The sequence below is a fragment of the Saccopteryx bilineata genome, chromosome 5, assembly GCF_036850765.1.
Source record: "Saccopteryx bilineata isolate mSacBil1 chromosome 5, mSacBil1_pri_phased_curated, whole genome shotgun sequence".
Lineage (NCBI taxonomy): Eukaryota > Metazoa > Chordata > Mammalia > Chiroptera > Emballonuridae > Saccopteryx > Saccopteryx bilineata.
Genome location: NC_089494.1, coordinates 26,975,696 through 27,001,276, shown reverse-complemented (window position 1 = coordinate 27,001,276; position 25,581 = coordinate 26,975,696). Strand labels below are relative to the sequence as shown.

At 39.0% G+C, this 25,581-nt stretch overlaps 1 protein-coding gene across 2 annotated transcripts in view; it reads left to right on the top strand.

Annotated features, from left to right (window-relative positions):
- The window catches only part of PTH2R (parathyroid hormone 2 receptor), a 67,907-nt gene extending 53,837 nt beyond the window's left edge, over positions 1–14,070 (top strand). Inside the window, exons 10-13 of one of the 2 annotated variants that reach the window (XM_066280820.1) lie at positions 6,884–6,978; positions 10,789–10,927; positions 12,616–12,657; positions 13,611–14,070. In XM_066280820.1, coding sequence (XP_066136917.1) covers positions 6,884–6,978; positions 10,789–10,927; positions 12,616–12,657; positions 13,611–14,006 — 672 coding nt within the window. In that variant the 3' untranslated portion in view covers positions 14,007–14,070. The remainder of the gene's footprint in view (positions 1–6,883; positions 6,979–10,788; positions 10,928–12,615; positions 12,658–13,610) is intronic. The other variant, XM_066280821.1, reaches the window with a different exon arrangement.
- Positions 14,071–25,581: the final 11,511 nt, after the last annotated feature.

Here is a 25,581-nt window from a genome sequence, read left to right as displayed (position 1 = left end):
ATCTTACTATGAGAGTTTATGGTTTGTATTATATTGAATAAATGTTGATGGATTTTAGGAAAATATGAGGCAATCGTGGTTACTTCTTTTTTTGTCACTTTTTATTGGTATAATTACTTGATTTTAAATATTTATTATGACTCAGTACCATTGTGTACCCAAGCTAAGAACTACCCTCTGTGTTGAACATCGTTTGCGGTATGTGTCATGGGCTTGCGCACCGTGTGAATAATGATCTAGTTTGAATGACTAACCAGCTAGTGGCTCTCCGGGAGGTTGCCAGTCACTTTGAGTGCATTAAAAGGAGACCTCCAGCTTTTCAGTGTTTTCCCTTATAAATGTTTTTTTTCCTCCAAATACCTTTCAGAACATCTGAGGAAATTGCAGAAGAAGGAATAAGACGGTCCTTCTAATAAAAGCCTGTAAGAAAAATTTTAAGTGATAAGTTTTAAAATCTATCCAGTGCATTTTGTAAACTATGAAAAGAGGGAAACGAACAGGATGCAAGCTTCTGAGCTGCTGTTGAGCAGATGACTCATCTCCCCCACTTGTAATTAAAGGAGGCACACTCGTGAAAAACAAGGGGTGGGGAGCAGTGACTGGTCAGAGAGGAAGGGAAAAAGAATACCATTTAATCTAGTCTTTGATGGAATTGCAAATAGGGGCAGTCCCCGGGTTATGAACAAGATAGGTTCTATAGGTTTGAAAATCTTTAAGTGTTTATATGCGCAGAAAGGTAAAAATAAATACTATGTTAAGACAAACATTTGTCTAAGTTGCATTTAATAGGTCAGTGTACTTGATCCAATTTACATACCACCAATTCAGCTTAAGAACAAACCTGTAGAACAGGGGTCCCCAAACTTTTTACACAGGGGGCCAGTTCACTCTCCGTCAGACCGTTGGAGGGCCAGACTATAAAAAAACTATGAACAAATCCCTATGCACACTGCACATATCTTATTTTAAAGTAAAAAAACAAAACAGGAACAAATACAATATTTAAAATAAAGAACAAGTAAATTTAAATCAACAAACTGACTATTATTTCAATGGGAACCATGGGTTTGCTTTTGGCTAATGAGATGGTCAATGTGCTCCTCTCAATGACCACCAATGAAAGAGGTGCTTCTTCCAGAAGTGCGGTGGGGGCCGGATAAATGGCCTCAGGGGGCCGCATGCGGCCCGGGGGGCTGTAGTTTGGGGATCCCTGCTATAGAACCTGTCGCATTCGGAACCCGGGCTGCTTGTGTCAGACTGATTTCTTCCTCAGAGGAAGCTCGCCACTCCAGAATCCCTTTCCTCTGTTAAATCAGACACATTTAGAACTTCAGATGAAATAAAAACTTCACCATTTACCATAGATGCTTGTCCCTAAGTTATAAATTCAGTGCCAACTGATAAAAATGAGCCGTAGATTTTGTCCTCATATCTATCATATAGACAATGAAATTGTTAACAGTTGGTATAGATTAAGGATTTTATTGTCTAAATTCAATATTTAGCATCAATATACATATAGACAAAGCAAAAAATTCCTTATGTTCATGATATTGAAAAGTAAGCCAATATGTGGAGTGAGACGTGATGTCTTCAGAGGGTCCTGAGGGGAACTAATACCTAGCTCCCCTCTTTGCTGCTCAGATTCTAGGTGAGCAGAGTTATAAAACCAGGGGTGGGGAGAACCCAAACCAAACCCTTAGAGCCGCTGGAGGCTGGTTTGGAGGGTGTGGTCTCAGGTCTGCTGGCCTGGTGGTCCTGCTGAAGACCCTGCGTTAGTCAGAACCACCCGAGAGGGGCCCCAGTTAATCCTCACACAGCTTAAATCCAGTGGGTGAGGCACACATTGAAAAGTAACAAGTGCTGCCCTGGCCGGTTGGCTCAGCGGTAGAGCGTTGGCCTGGCGTGCGGGGGAGCCGGGTTCGATTCCCGGCCAGGGTGACATAGGAGAAGCACCCATTTGCTTCTCTACCCCCCCCCTCCTTCCTCTCTGTCTCTCTCTTCCCCTCCTGCAGCCAAGGCTCCATTGGAGCAAAGATGGCCCGGGCGCTGGGGATGGCTCCTTGGCCTCTGCCCCAGGCGCTAGAGTGGCTCTGGTCGCGGCAGAGCGACACCCTGGAGGGGCAGAGCATCGCCCCCTGGTGGGCGCATGCGGGAGTCTGTCTGACTGTCTCTCCCCGTTTCCAGCTTCTAAAAAAAAAAAAAAATTAAGGAAAAGTAACAAGTGCTATGGTGGGGTTGGGGTGTCAGGAATAGTTTGTGAGAAAAAGTGGCGTCCAGCCCGAGGCTGAGGACGAGCTAACCTGTTCAGGGTGGGCCAGCGGAGGGAGAGAAGGTCCCGCCAAGAGCACTCTGGGAACGAGGGTCAGAGACTGCCTGAGGGGAGAGAGAGTTTGTGCCTGAAATTTTGAGGGATTTTTTTTCTCGTCCAGAGGAGAAATGATTTTATTCAACACTTTTTAACGAAAGGCAATTTATTGTTTGTTTTTTTTTTAAATATAAAACTCGTGATATGACCCTCTAGAGAGGGCACTGAGGTATAAGTGGGTTAATGAATATTGTTGATTGAAGTATATCTAAGACTAATCATTGAACAAGAACATTTTGTGACCTAAGACCTCATATCTTTAAATGAAAAAGACAGCAATTTTCTCCAAATGAAAAGCTGAGATTTTTTTTAAATCTGGCTGTTTATATTTGCATTATTTTTAAAACCATACTTGCATAAAATTCATTCTATGTTACGAGCTCTAATGCTTAAGAAAGGTCATTTTATTCACCTTCTCTATGTTTGAATTCTTTGTTTTGCCTTACCAGTAGTTTACCTGAAGTTTATCTTTACGCAACATTTTTCCTCCAAAGTACATGAGCTATGTAAAAACTGTAAATGATTTCCTCTTAGAATTATTTCTTCATCTTTAAAAAAAGTTGCAAGAAGCTTCTTCTCAGTTTTGTCCGTTTTTGTTCCATTTGCCCACTAAATAGAATGCCATTTTTCCATCTGTAGACTCATTTTTCTTATTAGCACAGGAATTTCTCTCTCCTGTGTCTTCAGTGATTGGCGCAGTGTATCAGTAGCTTTTATTTAGGTAGAGAAATAATCTGTGTGAGGCCTTTCAGGTCCGTGCGCTCCGTACAGGCGGCGTATCCCTCATCGTACAAACCTCTGTTCTTCGTCCCTCCATTTGGGGAGATTCTTAGGGGTCTCCTAAGTAAATAGCTGAATCTGTTTTCCTGCTTAGTCAGATCTACCATTTGCTGTTTCTGTGTTTATTTTATTTTATTACATTTTAATATTTTGAGAGAGGCAGGGAGACAGGAACATAGAGCTGCTCCTCTGTGTGCCCTGACCAGGGAATTCCACCGGCAACCTTTGCTCCAAAATGGTGCTTCGACCAACCAAGCTATCCAGCTAGGGCTTAATTTTTTCTTTTCTTTTCTTAATTTCTTTCTCTTTCTTAATTTCTTTCTCTCTCTCTCTCTCTCTCTCTCTCTCTTTCTTTCTTTCTTTCTTTCTTTCCTTTCTTCTTCCCTCCCTCCCTCCCTCCCATCCTCTCTACCTTCCCTCCTTCCTTCCCTTCTTTCTTCCTTCCTTCCTAACTTAATTCCTTCCTTCCTTCCTTCCTTCCTTCGTTCCTTCCTTCCTTCCTTCCTTCCTTCCTTCCTTCCTCCCTCCCTCCTTCCCTCTCTCCCTTCCTCTCTCTCTCTCTCTCTCTCTCTTTCTTTTTTAGAGACAGAGAGAGAGGAAAGGAGAGGGGAGTGGAAAGGGAAGCATTCATTAGCTGTTCTATTCAGTCCTGCATTCACTAGATGCTTCCCATGTGTGCCCTGACTGCGGATCCAACACTCAACCTTGTTGTTTTAGGACGATGTTCTTAACTGACTGAATTAACTGGCCAGGGTCTCTATGTTGACTTAAACTGTACTTATATTTCAGATTCTTTAACATCTTTTTTAAATCCATTCTGCTCTTTAAGAAAAAAATTCATTCTCCATTTCAATCTGCTGTGGGCAGTGTAGTGCAGTGGTTAAGTATCCACACTGTATCCAGGGTGCATGGGCCTCGTTAGGGCTGTGCAATTTGCCAGCTGTGCGAGTATGCATAATTTATGTAAGTTGTGACTCAGATCTATAGGGATAATATGCCTGTTTCATATATCTGCTTTGAGGACTAAGAGTTAATTTATGTAAGAAACTTAGAACAATAAGTAGTCAGTAACTTAGATTCCAGTTAACCTTTATTCTATAATTTCCGAAATTACTCAGAATAATTATTTGGAAATTGGCCCAACTACTGTTGCATGTATCAATAAATACGTGTATGCATGTATGTATTTTTGTTTGCCTGTTGTTTAAAGCAACAAGTTTTACTCAATCTTAGTTTTTCTTAATTCTTTCTATAATTCACGCCATTGTCCTTAAATGTATCTTCTTAGTTATTAAACCAGTGCATTGGTTGAATGTATCTTCTTTAGTCAAATTTCTGAGGTTTTTCAGGATTTATTTAGTGTGGTCTATTGACCTGAGGATGGAGTCCCTGGTCACGCTCATTTTAATGTGGATGGAGCGTCCAGGTGGCCCATCTGAAGCCACCTATAATTCTTCCTTTTCACAGGAATAGGGAATGACAAATGCCAGTTCCCGGCTGGCACTGCTTCCACGGCTCTGCCAGCACCCGCTCCTGCCCCTGCACCCTTCATGCAGAGGTCACACAGCATCACTGCCCACAGTTTCACTCCCCGCTGCGTCGTACTGCCAGGGACTGTGGTCTCAGGGGGAGAGGAATTAACGGGGCATGGACTGACCGTTTAGAAAATAGCACTCATGTGATAGAGGAGCAGCTTATCGTCCCCTATTGAGAAAGATTCTGTGTCTGTGAGCCAGGTGTTGTAGTTACTGGGGAGGAATGGGAATCCTCAACTCTCATGTTTTGTCTCTTTTTATCCTCCCTAAAAGAAGTACAAGGTGGTGGTCAGGAATTCGCAGTACAGGCTCACATAGACTTGGTTCAACTTCCAGCTGATAGTTGAGTAGCCAGAGTTTCTTCGTTTATAATAGATGGACATAATAAAAAATGCCTGTTCCTTATTCATGTGAGCATTTGAACTAGGGAGGGCTCAATAAACAGCAGCTCTTATTGGCCTGAAAATATCCTTCTTCTTCTGCCTGCTCACAGCACACCTCTGTCCTTCCTCCAGGGTATGGGGCTCAAGACCCAGCCTCCAGTTCCTGTAGACAGCTGGGCAGTTGGGGAGAGGTGCCTACAAGGTGGTCAGTGGTAGGTCAGTGGCAAACAAGGTGGCAGGGGCTTAAGGGCTGGTACAGATGATCAGCTGGACCAGGGAGTGGGACACATGAATCAGCCAATAACTAAAATTCTCCAAATTCCAGAGATGATTGAAGACTGTGCGAGACAAGGTATCCCCGTGCATGCAGCATGGGTCTTCCTCTGTGACTGTCAGCCCTTCGGCAATCCACATTTCCACTAATTCTAAATCCTAGCGCTTTCTGGACTATAGACATCTCCCTGAATGAAGGACTGACTCAAGAGGTCAAGCTTCTACTTCCTTATGATCCCAGACCTGGAGACACTATTCTTTTTCTTCATTTTGAATCTCTTTACTGATTCTTGAAGCCATCAGACACAAACCAGCTTATCCTACCAATACCTTCCCTCTGGTTTTTTTTTTTTTTTTTTTTTTTTGCTATTTTCTGAAGCTGGAAACAGGGAGAGATAGTCAGACAGACTCCCGCATGCGCCCGACCGGGATCCACCCGGCACGCCCACCAGGGGCGATGCTCTGCCCATCCTGGGCGTCGCCATGTTGCGACCAGAGCCACTCTAGCGCCTGGGGCAGAGGCCAAGGAGCCATCCCCAGCGCCCGGGCCATCTTTGCTCCAATGGAGCCTTGGCTGCGGGAGGGGAAGCGAGAGACAGAGAGGAAGGCGCGGCGGAGGGGTGGAGAAGCAAATGGGCGCTTCTCCTGTGTGCCCTGGCCGGGAATCGAACCCGGGTCCTCCGCACGCTAGGCCGACGCTCTACCGCTGAGCCAACCGGCCAGGGCACCTTCCCTCTGTTTTTAAAGACAGAACTCGATTGTCCCTGGTGATGTCTACACCTATAATATTTCAAATTTAATTTAATTGCCTACATGGGGATGGGGGTCTATTCTTTTTTAAAAGTTCTTTTTATTTATTGATTGGTTTTAGAGAGAGAGGAAAAGAGATAGATAGAGAGAGAGAGAGAGAGAGAGAGAGACCAATCTGTTGTTCCACCTATCCATACACTTATTGGTTGATTTCTGCATGTGGCGATCAAACCCACAACTGTGGCATATCAGGACAATGTTCTAACCAACTGAGCTACCCAACCAGAGCAGGGGGCCTTTTCTTATACAGCATCTTATTTGCCTTAAAAAAATTATAATTCACCTAATATTTTTCATATGTTATGAGACAGCATCCCTCAAACAACTCTATTATTTTTCTTCCTCAAATAGAGACAGAAGCTGGGACTTCATCGCAAAAAGGGCATCTGGTCTCATATAATTACTAATACCTTTTGTCCTGCCAGTCTGTTACGGGACTTGATCTGCACTTGGATTTGGAAATTCCCGGTGGAATCTGGCAGATGATCTCCTTGTATTTCTAGTTTCCAGTGCTATGGAAACTTTTTCTTCTGTTTCTTTATGAGAGCAAATCAAGAGACATTAGCTTTCCAGTATCTTATCTCAGAGTCCCTCTGAAGTGGACTTCTTTGTATACAAAGACTAAAATAGGTAACTTTCAGTTTTTGAATACAAAGAAGTTCAGTTTATGCAAGTTTTATAAATATTTTGAGGACAAACTTAATAATTCTTTGTAATCTTACCTTCTCTTTCAGCTGAATTTTATTCTGTTTCTGAATACGGTTAGAGTTCTGGCTACCAAAATTTGGGAGACCAATGCAGTTGGGCATGATACAAGAAAGCAATACAGGTAATTCCAGGACAGGTGTCCATCAGAGGAAATATTTTGGTTACTATTTGGTGTAAAAAACAGTTATCAATTGATCTGAAATGTCTCTAAAAGATAAATTTATAAATGTGTATTTTCATTTGGTTCAATTTGTGATTTATCAGAAATATATTTTATTTATTTATTTAGGGGAATATAAATAACCAAAATCTTTCCCAATATGCTTAAATTTGGAGAATAATAAGTATACTTATTATTAGCAAATTGGGGTTCTCCTATAAACTATGTGACCCTCCAATCTCTTATTGATGATCTTGGCAGACAATTTTATATGCATTCTTTTTGTTTGTTTGTTTTTCTTTCTTTTTTTCTGCAGCCAAAAAAGTAAAGGTTATTAAGGAGATAGCACCATGCCCGCAGTCACAGGTAGCTAATGATCAAAGACCTGCTTTTATTTGCATTCTTGAAATAATGTATCATAACTGAAAAGAATCAAGAACATGGATCGTTGCATTGTTTTCAATCTTTCCATCAAATTGGCACCTACCAAATAGAAATTTTTAACTTTCAAATATACTGAGTGTGCAAGGTCCATTATTTTATCTTTCATGAAGAAATAGGCAAACTAAATGTTTATGATTATCAAACTATGTTTAAAAATTTGAATTACTCTAAAACCCTCTAACAAACCATAGTTTTGCCACAGACTAAAAAGAAACTACTAGACTTCTTTTGGTTGTGTAAAAAAAAAAAAAAGAGAGAGAGAGAGAGAGAGATTAAGAGTGTGTCCATTTTTTTCCAATGATTAGTTTGTAAGTTCTGGATAATAGGGGCCTCTGTCCAACTAGATGTGCATGTCCTGTAGTCTGGTGGATTGGAATTGATCTTTCTACCTTCCAAACAGGTAACTATTTCTTCCTACCTTAGATTGTTCCGAAATGCTGCCTCAGACACAGAAGGGAAGGAATCACAGTCAGCATTTTGATTCTCTCACAAATGTTCTGTAAGGTCTTTGTTGAATTATTCCCCTTCAGCATTTAGGCAGCATTTACTGTTCCGCTGAAGAGACTACAACTGTAGACAGGAGTTAAAAAAAGGACAAGCCAGCAACTGCTAGCTCATTTTCAATGTACTGTAAGTGAAAGTATGATAATATAAATTGTGTATAAGAGTTTACAGTGGAGGACCTTTGCTATTCTAATATAACTTGTCTCATGCCACATCTCCTCGCTGAAGACAAAGGCCAAAGGATGCTAGAACAATGGGAAATATAAATAGCCTTTTATTCTTCTTCTGAAAGTGAAAACTTAAAAGGTGTTGGAAAGCTGCTTATTTATTTACTTCTTAATAAAAGCAACTTATTTCTATAATTCTGAATGATGTGAACATGTCTTTGCAGTAAAAAGTTGCCCAAGAGATTTGAGGAACTGTGGAGAGAACCAAGAGTGAATTATCTTAAAAACAGGACAGACAATACTCTGAGTTTATTCATGGGGATTATTTCTCAGAATAATTGAAGAGAGTCATTTATCAAGGATCGAAAGTATCTACTATTAAGAATTCAGGGTTAATTAAAAATAATCTGGAAGTGATTAATTAGAACTCGCTCTAGGCTAATAGTTGTCAGGGAAGGTATTTTTCAGCCAAAATATATTTGTTCATACATGAAACATATTTAGTATTTTTTATAATGTCCAAAGTTGAGCTAGAGATAAAACTATAGTGGGAAATGAACTTGCGTTGGGAGAAAAAAAATGTGGGAACCTACTTGGTGGGGATTTGGAAATTCAATTCATTATGCAGTTTCTGAGTCCTTAAATTATCAGGTTTAAATAACAGAGACGTAGGAGAATGTAATGTGTCTCTGTCACAGTGATATTCCACCTATGAGGATTAATTGAGAATTTAAATTTACAGCCACTCATTTTTGTACTTTTAAATTTATATTTCAATTGGTTATTACCTTTGTCAAACAGATATTCAAATATTCTTGTTAAAACAAAACAATGAAAAAATATATTTCCAAATTGTGACATCTAAAACAGTTTTAAACATATTTCTATGCATTACTGTTTAAGAAATAGTTTTTGTATTTTTAAAGCTAAGTTGACTCTCAAAAGACAAGTAGAGATTTTCCAGAACTTTTTACTGCGGGAGAGATCAGGAGAAAGACCGCAACATTTGAGTATCTGGTTTCTACATTGGACACTGAGTTCAACAAACAGTTTGATTTTTGTATTCCTCTCATGCCTTTACCCTTGGCCCCAGAGCCACCACCATGTTTCCGACAAACCAGAAGGCCCCATTCAGTTCTGCATCCCTGAGTCATCTCTTTAGACAGCTGTGCCTTTTCAGAGAGCTGGGCTGCAAAGGTGTACAGCATGCATTGGTGACCAGGAGAACCCAGAAAGAAATCAGTACCAAGACTGCTGACTGATCTGATGTGTGGCAAAGTCCATCTCTGTAGCTGAAAAGGCAGACAGATGCACCGCTATGTTAACCTGTTCACTGTCCTTGAAGGATAAATTTTTAAAGAGTTGTAATCGTAACTCTTATACCAATATAAATGAACACATTTCAAATAAATGTTAAATAAAACATTTCAAAAGTTTTATTTAACTTAATAATGAAGGACCTGGTAAGTAAGATATTACATATATTTAAAAGAGAGTAATGAGTGCTGAAATGAATTTACAAATGGATGTAAATTAGCAAAACTTGTTTATACCCATAGGGCTATAATTAGTGGCATTCCATTAGACAACATTTGCATTTCTACAGACAGGAATTATTTCAACTACTGTGACAGATGGATTTCTAAAATAGATCCCAGAATTCCTGTCTCCCTGGTGTACATGCCGTGTATAACCCCGGTGTACAGCCCTGCATACCCCCCACCCTCGCACTCTTCCTTGAGTGTGGGCAAGGTCTCTGACTGGTTGGTTTCTCCCTTGATTAGGTTACGGTATATGGTACGTGTTAGGTAAGACTCCATCCTGACAGCCTGGAGAGAAGTTCTCCCGCTGGCTGTGAAGGGGTAACCTGACATGTTGTGAGGGCCTCTGGCTGGGGCCTGAGGGCAGCCTGAGAGCAGTCTGTAGGAACCGAGTGACCCCCAGGCCGACAGCAATCCTACAACTGCAAGGTACTGAGCTCCGCTAGCAATCTCAGTGAACTTGGAAGAGAACCTTGAAGTCCAGATGAGGATGCAGTCCTGGCCAACACCTTAATTCCAGCCTTGGGATACCCTGAGCAGAGGGCCCAGCCACATTGTGCCTGGCCTTGTGGCATAAAGAAACTGAGAGATGATAAATAGGTTTGGTTTAAGCTTCTAAATTTGTGGTGATTTGTTACATAGCAATAGAAAATGAATTCAATTAGTATCCTTTTTCTCTACATTATTATAGAGAAAAATGAAAATGACTATAACAAACCAAAATGCTGCCTATCAAAATCAAGACAGTTAACATAGATAGAGGTAATGCTTATTTAAGTCTCAAACATAGACGTGAAAGAGAACTTGGGACAGATACCGAGGCATTTCACAGCTTTATGAAAATAGTGTCCTTTATGCAAGGAGAGCAGAAATGAGATTAGACAGGCTTAGGGGATAATGATCATGGGAGGTGAGAATAAACTACCTATTTTAATATAAAAGTGACAGGAAGAGGAGGGAGGGCCAAACTAGCAGAAGCTGTGAGATCCAAAGCGATGGGAGAAGTCAGCCGCCGCCGTTAGCTCTGCTAAGCTTGATTTTTCCCCCCAGCAAGATGCCCCTGCTGAAAGGCACTCTAAATGGATTAGTTAAAAAGACTTTGCATTCTCTCTCAGGAAACTCGCCAAATCGACGCTGGTCCTGGTGCTGGTCTTCGGAGTGCATTACATCGTGTTCGTGTGCTTGCCCCACTCCTTCTCGGGGCTCGGGTGGGAGATCCGGATGCACTGTGAGCTCTTCTTCAACTCCTTTCAGGTAGAGTCCACCCACTAACTTGGTTCTCCTAGGTTCCTTTCCCCTCCCTGCGTCCTCCTTCTCCGCCCCTCTGGCTCTCATGCACCCATCCCGAGGGCCCTGAGAGGGCGCTGTTCTCTGGCGCTGTGTTTCTTACAGAAGTCAGGTGACCCTGTGGCCACAGCAAATGCTGATCCTCACAGACAAGCCTGGGTGGCAAGACAAGAAAGCACGTTGTTGTAAACTGGGTACCTGCCACAGAACAGGGACCTCTGTGTGTGTACAGAAGATGAATGAGAGCAAAAGAAGGAGAAGGCAGGGAAAAGGAAAGAAAAGAGGCAAAACAGGGTTAGAGGTGGCGTCTGCACATTTTATCTTGTTTGCAAACCGCACCATCACTCCTCACACGGATTGCTGCAGACGTCACCTGACCCTGCCTCACGGGTGTGCGTTTGCTGCCACTGCCTGCTGCCTCCAATCTTGGCTCCACACAATAGTCTGAAGAACCTTAAAAATAAGTTTGATTGTGCCACTTATCTGACAGAAGTATCCAGAGGCTCCCTATTGCACTCAGAATAAAATCCCAGTGTTATTTCCTGGTGTGCACTGTCTCCTGTGGCAGGGTTCCTTAAGCTCATTCCTGCCTCACGGGGTCATACTTGCTGTTCCCTTTGTGGAGATTGTTCTTCTCCTTAACATTCATAAGGCCTGGCTTCTTCTTGTCACTCAAATCGGCTCCACTGTCACCTCCTCAGAGAGGACTTCCTTGAGTTCCTTATCTGATACGTCTTCATTCTTCTATGTCGACATCACTTGTTTTGCCTGCATAGCTTTTATCATCTTACATATTTTTCATATGGCTATTTTGTTTATATTTTATCCATCTGTATTCCCTTCTTGACTGTAAGGTCTAAGAGAACACGTCTGTCTTAATTAAACTGTTTATCCCTGGCACGATGAGCAGTTCTCATTGGATAAGCTCAATAAGTATATTTGAGCCTGACCAGGCGGTGGCGCAGTGGATAGAGTGTCGGACTGGGATGCGGAAGGATCCAGGTTCGAGACCCGGAGCTCACCAGCTTGAGAGTGGGCTCATCTGGCTTGAGCCAAAAGCTTACCAGCTTGGACTCAAGGTCGTTGGCTCGAGCAAGGGGTTACTCGGTCTGCTGAAGGCCCGCGGTCAAGGCACATATGAGAAAGCAATCAATGAACAACTAAGGCATTGCAACAAAAAACTGATGATTGATGCTTCTCATCTCTCTCCGTTTCTGTCTGTCTGTCCCTATCTATCCCTCTTTCTGACTCTCTCTCTGTCTCTGTTAAAAAAAACAAACAAGTATCTTTGAATAAATAAAAAGACATTTTGTCTTTTTACCATACAATACCCTATGTCTGTAGTTTCCAACGTTCACAGTGCATAAATATCTCTTACTGATCAGGCGATATTCAGTGATCCTTGAGTGGCAACGTAAATGAAACTATAACACAAATCAGTTCTTTGTGTATCTTGGCATGCTTTATTCACTTACTTGCTTGGTTCAGCTGACACGAAGGAAAGGTCTAGTAAAACTTAATGTAAACTTCAGGATTTCTATACATTAGAAGAGAACAATGTATAACGTTTTCTGAAGGAATTATTTGATGCAAGACACTGTCGTGCTGTGATCTTCGTGAATGGTCAGCACCTAATGTGCTCTTTTGTCCTCCAGGGTTTCTTCGTGTCTATCATCTACTGCTTCTGCAATGGCGAGGTAGGTTTGAAGGAACCCTGGACGTCCCACAGGCATCTGTCACAATGTGACCCGACACTCTTTAAAATCCCCAAGAGTTGCAGGACAAAATGGGCAGGGCAGGGAGAGGAGAGATGTTTTAATCATAAATTATTTTAAGAAAGCAAGAATTAACTTCAATAAGCTAAGGTCAGTTTAGTTGTAAACCCAACTAGTTGGAATGAAAATTGAGACTTGGAAAGAAAGTGAACTTCAGAATGTCCAGTTAATGCCTAAACTTATCCATCAATTTCAAGTTCCGTAAGAAACTCAAATATGTGTTCTTGGGACAAATCCATTGGAACATTTTGACATTTTTTAAAACTACAGGAGTTGGCTGGAGAGAAATAGTTGCAGTGTTTTTTTATGTGACATAAACTTACCGGGTTCCCATTCTCCCACAGAACTTCCAGATGAGTTTCCCTCTGGAAGGTGGCACCGGCAGGAGCATTCTCCAGCCGGAGGAATGGAAACGAGCCCAGCCCAAGAATACATTTGCGGTGCCCGCTTTTCAGTGTACAGTCCCCTTTCTCGTTCTCCCCCTCAGTCAGCCTCTGCCAGGTGCTGGAGCGGCAGTCACAGTCACGTGGAGTTCCTTTCATGACATTCCTCTGCCACCGCCCCATTTATCTCTCTCCTCCAACCCGAGTCCTCGTTTATAAGCCTGATCTTTCTATTGGCTGTATTGCAGCCTCTATGAAAATATATAGTAACCTTGGACAAATCCCTTTATCTCTTTCCAATAGAGGTAATAACACCTCCCTTGAAGGTTTTTTGAGACTGAGAGAGAATATATATATGCAAAGTCCCTGGCACACAGTGGACCCTTCATTAATGATTATTACTATCACTGAAACCGGGGCAGACGTTCTCCTAACAAAGCTGCAGGGTCTCCCTGATGGTTTCTGAGGCACGTTCTGGCTCTTGTGGTTTAGGTTCAGGCTGAGATGAAGAAGAAGTGGAGCCGGTGGACTATCTCCGTCGACTGGAAAAGGACGCCCCCTTGCGGCGGCCACAGATACGGCTCCGTGCTCACCACCATGACGCACAGCACCAGCAGCCAGTCGCAGATGGCGGCCGGCACTCGCATGGTCCTCATCTCTGGCAAAGCGACCAAGAAGGCCAGACAACAGCCCGACAGCCACGTGACCTTACCGGGCTATGTCTGGAGTAACTCAGAGCAGGACTGCCTGCCACACTTGATCCATGAGGAGACCAAGGAAGGTAACGGGAGACAAGGACGTGAAACTCCAATGCTGGTGTCTTCCAGACCATTGGCATGTACCCTAGACCCTGAAGGAAGCAAAGGAGAAGCAGAGGATGGTCTATGAATCAGCAGCTATGGCTTAAAAGAGCTGATCCATCTGGTTGTCCCAGAGCTGATGATCCACGGGCTTGGCCATCACTCCTCTGCTTGCGCTCCAGAGCTGAAAATTCAGGGTTCAAGTGTTGACAAAAGTTGTCAGGCTCCATGACTTGGCTCCTATAAATACTGAAGATACAAAAGACGTGTCAGTTGGTGTAGTTTATTACCTTATTTTTGGCATGAGTTTTTCTTCTAAATTGGTACGTGGTCCTTGCTTGGTGATTGCTCATTTTTCTTCTGCTTTTAGGTAGAAAACATTTTAATTGCTTGGCTCTGATAAATACCACTCTAAGTATGGTAGAGATTTATTTAGGATGTGTCAGTTTCCTGTTAGGAAATTGGTATTCTCTTTGTCTTGTCCTCACTTGAATATCCTTCTCTCACTGCATTCATTTCATCTGTGTGTAGGAGCAGTTAGGGTCTGCAAATGTATATTGGAAGATTAAAGATTGAAGAACATGTAACCACTGGAAAGTAGTTAGCTGGACTTCGTTGATGACAATTAAACTGTTTCTTTCTAGGAACAAGGAAAATACCTTAAAAGAGACTATTGTACATCATCCTCCTTTTGAATGTCTCCTTCTGTGAACAGGTCGCAGGGTTCACCCCTCTGTAAACCTCGACCTGTCACAAGGCTTTCTGTCAATGAGCTTGTGTCTACAAACTACTTTTGTTTGTAATCATTTATATTGATCGGAAGTCACACTGCACCTATGATTTTCTCTTCTTTGTTCTATTGCTATGTTCTGAATGGCATGTGGGATAAATTAAAAGTTTCTTTTAAAGATACATTTGGGGTCATTTTTTACAATTTTCTCCCAGCATTACAGTGTGTTTTGGGGAACCAAGCAAATGTTCCTTCTCCACATCTACAGTAGCTCCAGATCTTTTCTGAACTTGAAATTTCAGTATCTTGCAGTAGTAAAACATTTAGAGTGCATGGCAGACACCCAGCATCCTGCTTGGTGTTTATAAGCATTAACTTATTTAATCCTTACTACAGACTTAATGGAGTAAGTCTTATCACTGTCACCCTTTTTATAAATGATATTGTGACTCACAGAGGTAGAGTAACTTGCCTAAAGTCACACAGCCGGTCCTTGACAGAGCATGGTGTCAGACATAGAACTACTGATGTCAAGTTCATTATGCTATCCTGCCACCAGTGTATAGGTCAGTCACCAACCAATCAAAGATTTTGAATTACAGTGGTATCTTGAGATACGAATAGACCAACATACAAATTATTATTATTATTTTTTTAAGATACGAGCTGCAACTCAGTCCATATTTTTGTTTGAGATCTGAGCAAAATTCCGAGATACAAGTTGTGATTCAGGAAGCTGCCACTAGTTGGCGCGTTCAGTTTGATATATGAGTTGACTGATTTACGAGCTCGGTTACAGAACGAATTAAATTCTTATCTCAAGGTACCACTGTAGTTCTTTCTGTGTAGAGAGTGCTTCAGGAGCTCTTATTGTAATGTGTTTTAGTCTCTGACCCTCATGAAGTGTTCACTCTAGTGGGGGAGACATAGGAAATGAAAATATCACAGAACAGTGCATTTTTAGGTGAGGTGACACAGAGTCAGCTGATGGATCTCATTTTGCTGAATGATTTAACCAACATGCGAATAATGTCCTCATGAATATCTGGTGTCTACATACCCTCTTGACAAATATTACACTCTCATCTCTCTCTTTCCTTCCTCCTCTGTGCCAAAGTGTAGGTCGTTTCCTTCCCTTCCTGTTTATGAAGGTGCCATTGTACATATTTAATTAATCGGATTCAGTTCTGCATTTTTGCATCTCCATGCTGTTTCCCTGTTAGGAGAGAGCCATCATGGGCTGATTAAGAACAGCTCCATTGTTAGCTTTGTGCAAGGCTTTGTAAAATCAATTAACTTTCTTTGTAATTCAAATTTTTTAAAATGAAATATCTGTCAACCTTAGAGAGATGAGAAATCACATATTGGAAGGATGTTGTAACATAAACATTTCACATAGATACTTGGTTTGGGTTCTTGTTACATTATTGTTCTCAGTTAAACTCCTTTTGCCCCATTATATTATAGAAGGCCTCCTTGGTAATTGCAACATGATCATTGTTAGACTATATATACCCATTTGATAATATGGAAAATATTAAGGGTTTTAGTCTTTAAGACAACCCTAAATTCTAAGGCTAGAGCACTACTCTTTATATTAACAAGTATGAATAAAGCCCATAGAGTTACCAAGGTTTTCCTTAAAGTTTAATCATCCATTGATTCAACAAACATTTACTTTGATCCTATTATGTGACAGACACTATACTATGTGCTAGGGCCACAATAAAAAATAAGATGCACTCTGGTTCCTGAAGAAGCAAAGAACCCCTTAGTTGCTAAGACTCTTGATCTTCTTCTAGGTTTTAATAATGTTGGCATCCAATTAGAAAGCTAGGACAATAAGGTAGACTAGTCTACTGATTTTATCAAGTAAAGCATCAGACAGTTATCAAGGATTGGCTGATCTAGATCCAAAGTGCAAACTACTGGCTGATAAGCTAAATTCTGTCCACTACTGTGCTTTGTTGCTCTGTCATTGGATTGCAGTATATTATTTAATTGCCAACACGGAAAATTGAAATGATTATACATAAAAATTATACTTTATTAATTATGAAAATAGTAGAGGACCTTATGTGATAACAATCAGCTATTGCAACCAAGTGTGACTGGTGGCTGGTGGCTGGCCTCTTCAGAGGGGGCGGAGGGACTCCAGTATGCCCAGTGCCTTCCTAGCCACGTCCAATTATTTCTATTACCTTTCTGAGCTTTATGCCCTGATCTAGACAATATACTTACATATAACTGTAGCAATTTTTCTAAAATATTCTTGGAGGATGTGACATCCTATATAATTTAAAATTTTTTCTAATAAGTTAAACAATTAAGAATTTTTATATATAGTTGTTTAACTTAAGGTTGATATAATAACAAATATTCCGTTTATATGAACCTGGTAAGAGAAAAATTTATCCCACAATGTCTGTGCTTTCAAATCCCAGCCATACTGTTCAAAGATTCACTTTCTAAGTCACCGCGCAGAGGTGCTTATTGCTAACACAACAGATATTTTTCCCTTTGGAAATAGAGCAATTTCTAGATGCAAAAGATGAAATGGTATGATGGGTTTCAGGAGTGTGTGAAGACAGCCTTATATGGCTTGTTGACATGGATATTACATTTCAATACCATCTTTCCTGGAGCCAAGAGAAAGCCTGACATCAGTGATAATCGATTTTCACCATCTTAGTGTAAAGAGGTCACATAGCTCTTACTGTCATAGCATGCCTCTTTCTGCTCTTGTTAAATAACGTGGAACACCTTTGCTTTGCAGGTTCTAATGAATGCATAAATAAGTAGAACAAATTGATATTTCTATCTCTCTCTCTCCCTACCTCTTTCCCTCTTAAAATCAATCAATAAAAAAATCTTCTGGTTTTGAATTATTAGAAGAAAATGAAGAAGGTATGTGTGAGTTGTAGTATATTATTTACACCTAGAGATTAATGTTATATAATTCAGAGGTGATCTCTCCCTTGGAGATTAAGGCAGGTAGAATAATGCAACCCCCTTCTTCAGAAACTGCGACTACAGTAGGTTAATTGGCAAAGAGGAAGGTTGTAAGTGGAATTAAGTGTTGCTAATCAGGAAGATTATTATCCTGAATTATCTGGGTGGGCCCAATGTAGTGGCAACAAAGGTCCTTAAAAAAAAAAGGTGGCAGTAGAAGAAACCAGAATGATATATATAAGGACAGCCACTTGTTGTTGGCTTTGAAGGTGGAGGAGAGGCCATAAGCTAAGGAATGTGGGCAGACTCTAGAAGCTAAGAAAAGCCAAAAAAATGAGCCCTCCTCTGGAGCTTCCAGAGAGGAATACAGGCCTGTTGGGTGAGACCCTGTTGGACTTCTAACCTACAGAATTGTACAGGAATACATTACTGTGGTTTTAAGCTACTGAGTTTGTGGTAATTTGTTATGACATCCATAGAAATCTATTACAGAGATTTATATTGACTGATTATGTGAAAAGAATTGCGATGGTTGATTAGTTAAGTATATAATTGCTTTTGTCTGGTTGCTTCATGGGGATTAATCCTTTTGCTAGTTTTTATGGCATTTTTTGTGCTGCATTTACATGAGGGTATGCTGTCTAGCTTGCCATTTAACTATAATTCACAGTCTTAACAGCAGTTGTTTCCTTTTAGAAATGTAAATATTTACATCGTTGAATTTATTTGCAAAACTGTGAAGGACAGTCTCGTGTTTTCTAAAGTTATTAAATATTGTTCAATGAGTTGGACTTCAATCTTTTTCTCTCATTAAGCTTGCTCTGCCTATGTCCTCCACGTGGACCCTCTCCCTAAGACACACAGGTAATCAACTGCTCAGGTAAGCTCTTACCTGCTCATCTTGGAACATTCTAGAAAAAGATGGCCTCCTGTGAGTTGTCAGGAATAGTATAGGTAGACAACAGATGTACACCCACCACTTTGTTTTAGGATTTGAGCTCAGTATTTTCAGCATGTTTTATCATATAATCTTTAGAACACACTTGGTGTAGTTGTTACCATTTCAAAAAAATGTTGAGATGATCAGAAGTGAGATGATTTGCTTCAGATCAAAGTGGCTGAGTCAGGATTTGAACCCAGTCCAGTTTGACTCCAAGGCTCCTAATTATTCTCTTACTCATATGACCCTTGTTTACTTTTTTTATCAAGAGCTTAATGGTATGCTAAGGCAATTAGGAAGCAAAAAAGAATTAGTTTCAACTATTTTGATAGTAGCAATAATTATGGGAATGTAAAAAACAGTAACATGATTAAATTGGACTAAAGCATTTTTATCTCACAGTATTTCATTACTATCACAATGAAAAGTAAGTTTTTTTTTAAAATAAATTTTTATTAATGGTAATGGATGACATTAATAAATCAGGGTATATATATTCAAAGAAAAACATGTCTAGGTTATTTTGTCATTAAATTATGTTGCATACTCCTCGCCCAAAGTCAGATTGTCCTCCGCCACCCTCTATCTAGTTCTCTGTGTCCCTCCCCCTCCCCCTAACTCTCTACCTCCCTCCCTCCCATGTCCTCCCTCCCCCCACCCCTGGTAACCACCACTCTTGTCCATGTCTCTTAGTCTCGTTTTTATGTTCCACCAATGTATGGAATCATGTAGTTCTTGTTTTGAAAAGTAAGTTTTGAATCTAAACTCTTTTTAAAAATTCTACCCAAAATATCTAATTAAAGATATAAAGACATAAATCCTGTTCTTAAGTTGCCTCATGAGACCAGGGAAAATTTGCCTATATACTGTTGCAAAAATGACTTTGAACAATTTAATCTTTGATTACTCATCTTTATGGCATTTAAAGATAGCTTTTATGTAGGACTCCATTTATTCACTATTATAAAAACCACTCAGAGCAATGGAAGTATCTATAAATGGTATAGAACCAGGAAAAATGGTAAACCTATTTATCTGTCACTGACTCAATTTAATGCTGTTAGCTTTTAAATTCAGCTCCACCTTAGACCCCTAATCTCTTCCAAAACCATATTCCATATGGTGAGTTTATACAGCTTATTTGCTTAATGATTGAAACAGTTAAGTAGGAAAAAAAATTCAGTACATGAAGTTGTGAGTTTGTGTAACATCTAAATTTTTAAAAAATTTTATTTATTTATTTAGCAAGAGAGAGAGGGAGAGAGAGAGAGAAAGAGGGGAGAGACAGAGGGACAAACAGGAAACCTATATACACTTGAAAACTATATAATCTTATTAATTAAGTCACCCCAATAAATTAAAAAGGTGCAAATCAATAAACAAAAAAAAAGATTATATAGGTTTTAAGTGTAGCTTTCTACAATACATGAGCTGTATATTGCATTGTGTGGCCACCACCCAGAGTTAAATCATCTTCCATCACCATATATTTGGCCTCCTTTGCCTTTACTATGCCCCCACCTCCTTTTCTCTGGTAACCACCATACTGTTGTCTGTGTCTGTGAATTTCAGTTTTTATATCCCACACATGAGTGAAATCATATGGTTCTTAGTAGCTTTTTCTGATTGAGCTATTTCACTTAACATAATATTCTCAAGGTCCATTCATATTGTTGTTGTAAATGGCAGTATTTCAGAAAATGTACTGTATCTTCTTTATCCAGTCCTATTGAAGGACACTTTGATTGTTTCCATGTCTTGGCCATTGTGAATAATAATGCAATGAACACAGGGGTGCACATATCTTTGAAAATAAATGTTTTCAAAATTTTCAGGTAATTACCCAGCAGAGGGATTGCTGGGTCACATGGTAACTCTATTCTTTTTTTTTTAATTTTAAATTTATTTATTAATTTGAGAGAGAGAGAGTGAGTGAGAGAGGGGGAGGGAGGCAATGATTTGTTGTTCCACTTAGTTGTGCATGCATTGGTTGCTTTGACTGGAGATAGAACCTGCAACCTTGGTGTATTAGGATGGTGCTTTAACCAACTGAGCTACCTGGCCAGGGTAACTCTATTCTTAATTTTTTGAGGAGCCTCCATACTGTTTTCCATAGTGGCTGTACCAATCTACATTCCCACCACCAGCAGTGAATGAAGGTTCCTTTTTCTGCACAACCTCTCCTACACTTGTTATTACTTTTCTTGTTGGTAAGAGCCATTTTAATAGATGTGAGGTGGTATCTCATTGTAGTTTTGATTTGCATTTCCCTAATAACTAGTGAAGTTGAACATTTTTTCATATATCTGTTGGCCATTGGTATGTCTTCTTGGGAGAAGTGTCTGTTCAGTTCCTTTGACCATTTTTTAAAATTACATTGTTTGGTGTTGAGTTGTATGAGCTCTTTATATATATATGTTCTTTATGTCTTTTGGATATTAGCCCATTGTTGGAGCTGATGTTTGCAGATATTTTCTCTTATTCAGTTGGTTGCCTTTTTATTGTGTTGGTGGTTTCTTTCTTTCTTTTTTTCTTTCTACATCTCTAGGACACACAGCAGAGCCTTGCTAACCAAAAACATTTCCAAGTCTACGCACCTTGACCTCTCCAGAGCATGGCAACAGAAGGCCTTAGAAACATGCCAACCTAAGCAGGCAAAAGACAGGCATTCCTCTTAGTGGAGGGGCACTTCCATTTCAATTGGCAACTAGAGTGTCTAACATTCTCAAAGTTACTGTAACTTGAAAAGAATGTATCATTTAATCATAGGAACTCTTTAAAATGTGCACATGGGTTAAAATAGCCATGTCTGCTTTAACCTCGGTGGATCTTGTTTTGGGGTCTGATGAATAAACCAAGACAGTTTCCACAAGAATTTTTTGCACACAGCATAGCCTCTGCACTCCTTTCTGTTTCCCCTACCTGATCAGAAATAGAACTGTGTAAAGCTAACTGACATTCAAATACAAACGTAGATTTGAATTAAACTATGATTGGTGGAAATTAAGGGATCAGAAGAAAGATGCTACTGAGGACATCTTGTTATTGCTGCCCAGTACCCAATGCTTTCCTTCTGGTAATAAAATTCCACATTAGGAAACCACCACTCCCCCATTCTGAGGCACATGATATGAGTGGGATTGACTCCACTGATACACCCAGGTGGGACCTCTGAGGCTTCAATCAAGTAGCTTAGTTTTCCCCTTTGGCCAGCTATTGGGTTGGTGATGAGGACATGGCCACTTCCACCAAGCGCTATCATTCCTGGTCCCCACTCTGTCACATCTTTCATGTGACCTTCTCAGACCTAAACCTTTTCTTCATTACAGTTGAGCTCCCTACTTTATGAGTGGTAAGCAGTTTTATAATGTAAACCTTTATGTGTTACCAAATAGCACAGATATCATCAAATATGGAATATAATCTGTTGCTGTATTTGCTGGTGTTCTTAGCCCATGCATACTTGTCATTATAATTTATATATATGTGTATATTTTTAAGGTTGCTTCAAGCTTGTAACAATAAATTCAGAAATTCTGTACAGAATCTTAGACTATTCAATGATGTTAATGAAGATCATGTGCTTAGGAAATTTTCCATAAATTTTCTTAAGAAACTTAAAACCAGACTGTTAGATAGATTATGAAAAATAACTAGAGAAATTTGCATATGCACATAAATCTGCCCTCTAAATTAGGAGGCCCTGGGAGAGTCTTACATTTTTATCAATCTGCCTGAAGATGCTCCATGTATTAGTATCAGAGAGAATACCAAAAAAACAAGGGTAAAGGCAAATAAGATAATCTTCGTTGGCAAATACAGGTATTTATTGATAATTATTTTATGAAAAGCACTGAAGCAAGATTAATTGACTTTGGACTTTTCAGCAGACATAACTTTTTTTTTCAGCAGACATAACTTATAATTATAAAAATAATATTTGAAGGCAAAATGATGAGAATAGATTTTGAAAATGTTGAAAAAGTTTGCAAGCTCAGACATGCAAATTTTATTTAGTCACTCAGAATGCTGAGGCGAGTCTTTCATACCACCCCTAACCATTGTGCAAGTGGGAAAAAATGAATATAAATTTAATTAACTTCACTTTACTTTTCCTCATTTATTATTTTGTCTTCCTTGGATTTCTATGGCAATGTCATCAAACAGCAATGTGAAGATAGTTATATAGCTATTAATTTTATGTGTATGTAGATAAATGTATATAATGAATAGTTGTTTTTTTTTATTTAAGTGCCACCTCCTTTATTCTTTAGTCTGGTAGAATTGCATGAATTTTGACAAAACCACGTGTCTGAGTACTACAACTACAATCACAAATATTTCCTCATCTCAAAAGTTTATTTGCCCTCCTTCACTTCTGACCAACCACTGTTCTCCTTTCAGTCCCTATACATTAGATTTGCCTTTCTAGAGATTCATGTAAATATAATCATACACCATGCTGATTTCTTTTGTTCAGCATAATGCTTTTGAGATTCATCCATGTGGCTGACCTATCAGTAGTTTGTTCTATTTACTGCCAAGCAATATTCCATTGCATAAAAATGCAATAATTTTTTTTTACTAGTTCACCTGTTGATGCATATAGTTTGTTTCTAGTTTTTGGCCATTATGAATAAAGCTGCTATTAACATATGTAAACAAGTCTTTGTGTGAACATGTGTTATTTCTCTTAGGTAAATACCAAAGAGTGGAATGGCTAGATAGCATGTTAAACTTTATAAGAAACTGCTAACCTGCGTTCCAAATTTGGTTATATTATTGTACACTCACCAGTCATATATTAAAGATTTTAATTTTGACCATTCTAATAGATATATAGTGATAGTTCAGTGTAGTTTTAATTAGAATTCCCATGAAGCTTGGTAAGGTTGAATATTCTTCTTATTTTATTTTGGCCATTCATATACCTTCTTTTATGAAGTATATGCTCATATATTATTTTCCATTTATTTTAGGTTATTCATCTTTTAACTGTTAAATTATAAAAGCTCTTAACCTATTCTGATATAAACTTATTTTCAGCTATGGTTTTGTGAATATTTTCTCCCAGTCTTTTTGCTTGTCTTTTTATTTTCTAAATGATGTGTTTTGAAGAACAGAAGTTTTCAATTTGATGAAAAGCAAGTATGTAAATTTTTTTAAATGATTCATGGTTTTTGTGGCCTAAGACATCTTCGCCTATTTCACAAGGATTTTCTCCTGTGCTTTCTTCTAGAAATGTTAATGTTTATTTTTAGAATTGTAATCCATTTTGAGTTCATATTTGTGTATAGTGTGAGGAAATGTGCAGGGTTACTTTTTCCCCCATGTAGATATACAGTTGTTAGAAGAACATTTATTGAAAAATACTTTTTCCCTATTGAAATACTTTAGCACTATTGCATAAAGTCAATTGACCATGTAAATGTTGGTTGATTTCTGAATTCTGTATTCTGTCCCATCAATACATCTATCCACTCTTATCCTAGGATAAATTTTATTGATAAGAATTAAATTATTAATACTTTACAACATATTAAAAGTCCTAAAATTTGGTTCTTTAGTAATTGTTTTGGCTATTTGATATCCTTTGCATTTTCATATAAATTTTAAGACTAGCTTCTGATTTCTAAAAAAAGCCTGCTCAGATTTTGAATGAGGTAGTAGAGATTAATTTAGGTAGAACTGACATTTTTACAATATTAAGTCTTTTGATCCAGCAATGTGTTATATTTTTTCATTTATTTACCTCCTCTTTTTTAAAAAAATAATTACATTATTAATTTCATTTAGCAATGTTTTATAGCTTTCTCTGCATGGATCTTTTATATATTTTGTTAAATTAAGCCCTAAGTATTTTATGCATTTTGATGCTATTTTTAATAGAATTTAAAATTTTGAATATTTAGATGTTCATTGATAGTTTAAGAAAAAATTTTGCTACAATCTAGTCAGCTGTGAATAGTGCTAGTTTTACTTCATTCTTTCTAGTATGTATGCCTTTAATTTTCTTTTCTTGTCTTATGGCATTAGCTAGGATTTCCAGCATGATGTTGAAAAACAGTGATGAGGAATGATTATATGAGTTTTATCTTTTAGCCAAGTGATGTGATAGGATTAACAATTTTCAAATGTTGATCTAGATTTGAATACCTGAGATAAATGTCACTTTGTTGTGGTATATAATTCTTTTATATATTGTTGAATTCTACTTGTTAATACTTGGAGATTTTCACATCTATATTTATGAGAGATATTAGTCTGTATTATTATTATTATTTTTACTTTGTAATGTCTTTGTCTGGGTTGGGTATTAGAGAGTTGCTGATCTTATAAAATGTATTTATTCTTTTCAAAATATTTTCTAATTACTCTTCCAATTTCTTCTTTGACAAATAGATTGTTTCTTAAAATATACTGTTTTAATTTCCAAATACTTGGGGGACTTTTCAGATATTTTTCTGTTATTTATTTCTAATTAAATTCCAGTGGGATAAGTTAATATATCTTGATCTACTTTTACTCTTTTAAATTTATTAAGACATTTTATGGAATATTATGTGGCTTATCTTTGTCAATGTTACATGCCCATTTGAAAAGAATGTATATTCTTTTGTTGTTATTTATAGTTAATATAGAGTTAGACTAACATTTATATGGTTAATCATAGAATATTGTAATACTAGTCGTTGAGGTACACATGATTAACACAGTTGATGAGAGGTTTTTTTGTTTTTTGGGGGTTTTTCTTTGTATTTTTTTCTGAAGTTGGAAACAGGGAGGCAGTCAGACAGACTCCTGCATGCGCCCGACCGGGATCCACCCACAATGCCCACCAGGGGGCGATGCTCTGCCCATCTGGGGTGTTGCTATGTTGCAACCAAAGCCATTCTAGCACCTGAGGCAGAGGCCATAGAGCCATCCTCAGTGCCCGGGCCAACTTTGCTCCAATGGAGCCTTGGCTGTGGGAGGGGAAGAGAGAGACAGAGAGGAAGGAGAGGGGGAGGGGTGGAGAAGCAGATGGGCGCTTCTCCTGTG